The sequence below is a fragment of the Notothenia coriiceps genome, unplaced genomic scaffold, assembly GCF_000735185.1.
Source record: "Notothenia coriiceps isolate Sejong01 unplaced genomic scaffold, NC01 NC01_scaffold00013808, whole genome shotgun sequence".
NCBI lineage: Eukaryota > Metazoa > Chordata > Actinopteri > Perciformes > Nototheniidae > Notothenia > Notothenia coriiceps.
The window spans coordinates 1-4,982 of NW_011346509.1; the positions used below are offsets into that span (position 1 = coordinate 1).

At 36.1% G+C, this 4,982-nt stretch overlaps 1 protein-coding gene across 1 annotated transcript; it reads right to left on the reverse strand.

The window, feature by feature from the left end:
* Positions 1-2,425: 2,425 nt before the first annotated feature.
* LOC104948146 (hepcidin-like) lies at positions 2,426-3,256 on the reverse strand. Its single transcript, XM_010774309.1, has 3 exons — positions 3,074-3,256; positions 2,896-2,973; positions 2,426-2,730 (listed from the first exon to the last, which is right to left on the reverse strand). The coding sequence occupies exons 1-3, from the start codon at positions 3,158-3,160 to the stop codon at positions 2,635-2,637; spliced, it is 261 nt and encodes an 86-aa protein (XP_010772611.1). The 5' UTR covers positions 3,161-3,256; the 3' UTR covers positions 2,426-2,634.
* Between the last annotated feature and the right edge of the window lie 1,726 nt (positions 3,257-4,982).

Below are 4,982 nucleotides of genomic sequence, written 5' to 3' on the forward strand. Positions count from 1 at the left end.
TTGACATAAAAAACATAGTAAAAAGGTGAATGAAATAGTTTCACGTTCTTACTTCAGGACCTGGGACAGCAGAGCTCTCCTGAATACAGATAAATGTGAGCACGACGGCCACTGCAACTGCAACACAGAATCTCTTCATGTTAGGATCGTATGACTGCTTTGAGTCAACTCGATTTCTTCAGATGTGTTGGTGAAAGTTGTCAGCTCTTTATAGTTCTTCTCCTGTCTGATGGTTTAGAGTAAATTGTGCTGGTATTTATACTCACTGAGGCCTTTGTTGCCTCATCACTGACAGCATAGCTGCATATACCGTATCTCTGTACTTGGAATGGAGGTGGGAATTTCCAAACATTGAGAATAGAAAAAATCACCATCTTTTTAAATCCATGCCCCAGTGTTTGCTCCTCAATATCAGATACATTATTGTTTTATTTTTGTTCTGGTTTTCTGTCATACAGAATTAGACTTTATCTGTACCTCTGTACTGAAACTATTATGTCAGTAAACAATGCTTGACATTTAGAAGCTAGTGTCTGCTTGTCGCTTTAACTAAACATTGTACCTATGATTGTAAAGATAACTAAATAAGACAATATCACAAATACATTTAATTTTACATCGGTCATCAATTTAAACACTAAAAACACAATGAACGGTCAGTGTAAAAACATCAGGTTGTGAATTATAAATAGATATAAAGAAAAAGATGAAACATTGGCATTTAATGATTATTTTTGGGCTCTATCACTATAACCTCAGTCCTAACAAATGTTGTGCAATAACTAAATTTCCCTTCTTCACTGATTAATTTACCCTAACCCTTGTTGAGTGCTTGGCTAATTTGGGATGTTTTTCTTGCTAAAAACAAGATCTGTGACAAACACATGTTTATGATACTTACTCGCATTGTTCAGCAATATAACCTCCCAACATTAACACTACCTTTATAATAGTTGAAGTGTAAATGCAATCGCCAGAAGTAAATACCTAATGTTAGGCTACAAACATCAAGGTCGCATGGTTGCATGTCACCATCTTGGTTGGCCTTTTGACGTTAAGTAGTCTCATTTAGTCACTTGTTAGCAATCAGCGTTTTTAAGACACATAGAAGCAGACATATACATTTAACAGTGGTGTGTTAATTGTAATAATTGTATGTTTTAAAGCAAAATGAAAGTGAACATCTCTTAACTTTGTGTTGAACACGTATTTTATGGGAGGCGTCTAACCAAAAACACATTGAAAAAACTGTTGTCTTTGAGAGGAGGGAACCAGAAGTGCTAAAATACTGACTCATTTGGGGGTTTTAGGACTTATTCCTGCACCACTCTGTTACGAACTTGGATACACAAGGGAAAAAAGGACTCAAATGCACGACCCGGGAGCCAGAGATAAAGTACAAGTAATATACTTTATTTGCCAAAAAGGATATTCAAAAAAGATAACGGCACTCTTAACGAGGCGAAAAAAATAGGTTTCACAAAGGCACAACAAAAAATCACTTACAATAAGTTTCAGGAGCATGAATAAGGCATGTAACAAAAAGAGCAACCATTGATGAGCAGAGTTCTGGCATGAGGACAGAACAAGACGAACTGACACTGAACACTGGGAGACTGGGGAATTTAAACACTCGACAACAAGACACAGGTGAAAACAATCAGGGGCGGGGCTGACGCTGATGAGCGCGGGAGAACACATTAGGAAAGGGAGTCAAGGAACCTGAAATGAGACGTGACAAAACAAAACGAGAAGTGAAAAACAATACAAAAATAACAACATGAAACATGACTGACTAACACTTTTGGCGGTGCACAACACACTCTATAACCACGCCCCAAAATACTTTAAGAAGCAATGGCTAATGCACAAAACTCAAACACTACTCACCAGCCAATGGTGCTACTTCATTCCTCAGTCATTAAATCAGCGACCAACTCTTGAGTTTACAGAGCTGGCCCCGATTTTTGCAGATAAGCAAAATATAGTGCATGAACAGTTGTTCTGTAGAGCTGCAATACGTTAATGACTAATATTTGTGAGCACCAGTAGGCTTCAACAAGCTGACTGCAGTCCACTTACATTATGCCCACTGGTGTCATTAACGTATTTTCTTTTAATAAGCTTTGATCTAGCTGTAATTATGTTATAGTTTTCATTTTTTTGTTTCCCCCCTAAATATGATTTATTTATACAAGTTAGATTTTATAATATAGTATAATATTATATAATAAAATATAATATTTTTTCTTATATGTAAAAATATGCTTTTTTGATTAAATTAACATGGCTAGTTTTTCGATTTAATTAGTCGTTTTACTATACCTCGTTTTATTTATAATGTATACAAAATGTAGTTAGCATTTAAAAAAATGTACATGGATGAATGCATCGTAGTCAACAAATAATCAGTAAACAAAAAAAGTATTTTCATGACGGTAACATTTATTGTTCATACACTTACAGTAAGTATATGCAGACATTTGGGAACAAATGTGGATGATCACATCAGATACATTTTAAATGAACAGCACGACCAAATCCATTCATCATCAACATTTTGTAAGCAATAAATACAATTGCTTTGAGAAAAGTTCTGTTCAAATGAATATTTAGTGGTTGTTGGAGTAGGAATCATCCTCTCCTCTTTTTGCAGGACAATCCGCAGACACCGCGGCGGCAGCGAAATCTACATTTAATGCCACGCTTCTCTCTGATGCTGGACGGCATCTGTGTGAGAGACAGAAACATGAGCAGTGAGTCCATCTGCAGCATCTTTACTCACTGTTTATTCTGTATTCTTCATTGGAGAGCAATAGGACACTTTGTTGGGACAACACTCTTTTTTTTTTTATTAATGTATTTTGCCAAATTCATTCAGTTAGCATGATATACCTTCCATGAGTCCTCTGATGGCTCCTCCTGGTCAGAAACCAGACTTTCAACGCTCATCGGCTCCTCCAGCTCCAGCACCTGTTGATGAATTGTGAAGATTTAGAGTAGGAAACACATTTTATCAGTTTGACATAAAAAACATAGTAAAAAGGTGAATGAAATAGTTTCACGTTCTTACTTCAGGACCTGGGACAGCAGAGCTCTCCTGAATACAGATACATGTGAGCACGACGGCCACTGCAACTGCAAACCAGAATGTCTTCATCTTAGGAGGGTTGGCTACTTTAAGATAACTAGATTTCTTCAGATCTGCTGGTGACTGTTGTCAGCTCTTCTTCTCCTGTCTGATGGTTAAGTGTACCATGTGCTGGTATTTATACTCACTGAGGCCTCTGTTGCCTCATCACCCCTCTGGGGTGGTGTTGAAATTCCTGAATGTTGAGAATGGGGAAATTCACCATTGTTATGCAGAAATGTCTTTTCCAAAATGTCAATCTGTCTTTATATTTTCTTTCTACCTGGTTTAGAAACAGCTTTGTATACGTGTTATGTTTACATGTTTAATTGCATATGCAATATAAAATTGGCAGCTGATTTTAAAAAGAAAAAAACTTTGGTTTTTGTGGCGGCTCAATCCCCAGTTACCTTTGAGTTGCCGAGAGGCTAAACTTGGCTATAAGCTGTGACGCGTTTTCGAAGAGAAAGTCCATAGTGAAGCAAGATAGTTTTTGGGATATTTAATAAACAAAATCATAACATAGTAACTATGGACAAAACGGTCAACAGAAAAAATGACAGCACAAGCTCACCCTCTGTCATGTGCACTCGACATCAAACAGGTGACTTATATAACCAAACCACACCCATGTGACAATTACCGGAAGTGCTCAACAAGCAAACATAGGTAAAAGAATAATAATAATACAAATAATGAACTTGAGCTAAGTAGTGTTATGGCACCTACAGTTTTGGTTGATGTAAAACATGTTTTATTTTTCCGGATTACGGTCACAGTTTTAAAACGTGGTTAATATTGTACAAACACCTTTATGATGTCTCAGTGTGAAGACATCAGCTTGTGAATGATACTTTCTCAATTACTGAAAACCCTGTTTACGTTGGACTACTACAAGGATTCAAATGCTATTCTGTATGACTTCACTCTACAATTTGATGCTTCAAAAGTTTAGTCCACAAACCAATGGGTGTGGGTGAATGTGTCCACCTATTTTATAAAGTCTATGCAGAATACACAAAAAACCTTCAGTTCAACCACATGTTATGACCTTGACATAAAATGTAACATTTGCGGTAAGGCAGAAATACAGTTATATCAAAAAGCCCATATATCTGTATTCAGACCCATTTGTAAAGACCTCAGTCGTTTCAAATATCCATTCCAATAATCCAAATCCCCTTTTTACTCTGTTTCATTATTTGATAACCCTGCTGGCCCATGTGCAAGCTTCAGCTGACCACAACATTATTGTCAACAAACCACAAATTGCTATAATGGCCCATATTCTATAAAAAGGGGAGCATTTTCCAAACTTTCAACCGCCATATAATCTAGTGCATTATGTCCAGTCAAGATGAACACATGTCATTTCAACACCATGTCCTAAAAATTGCATTCCGAAACACAAAACTGCATTCTTAATAAAGGTTGATGCAAAACTTTAATTTTTTCGGATTACGGTCACAGTTTTAAAACTTGGTTAACATTGTACATCACAATATACAACACAACTACTTGTTAAGGTTAATAATAATAACAATAATAATAATTAATAATTATACATTTTATTTATCAAGAGCTTTATCAAGTGCTCAAAGGCAACAAAACTACTTCCACAAAGTTTAATTAAAAAATTGTGTTGGTTAGACACCTGTGCTTAATGTATTTTAAGTTGCGTACAAGTTAAGAAATGGTGTCAATGATGTAACATGACAACACACTCATTCCAGTAATATTGGCATTGGAGGCCTTGATTTTCCACACTTACTTAATTTTGTCTTTGTGCTCATTGCTTAACCTTATTGCTTAAAGAGCATCTTGCAGGGTTTTTTTCTTTCTACATTTATGC

Bases quoted from the DNA above. Each gene is read 5' to 3' on its own strand.
- LOC104948146 (XM_010774309.1), bottom strand. From the start codon at position 3,160: ATGAAGACATTCTGGTTTGCAGTTGCAGTGGCCGTCGTGCTCACATGT. The intron at 2,974-3,073 runs GTAAGAACGTGA...ATTCATCAACAG, and splicing joins CTGCTGTCCCAGGTCCTGAA to GTGCTGGAGCTGGAGGAGCC. The intron at 2,731-2,895 runs GTATATCATGCT...TCTCTCACACAG, and splicing joins CATCAGAGGACTCATGGAAG to ATGCCGTCCAGCATCAGAGA.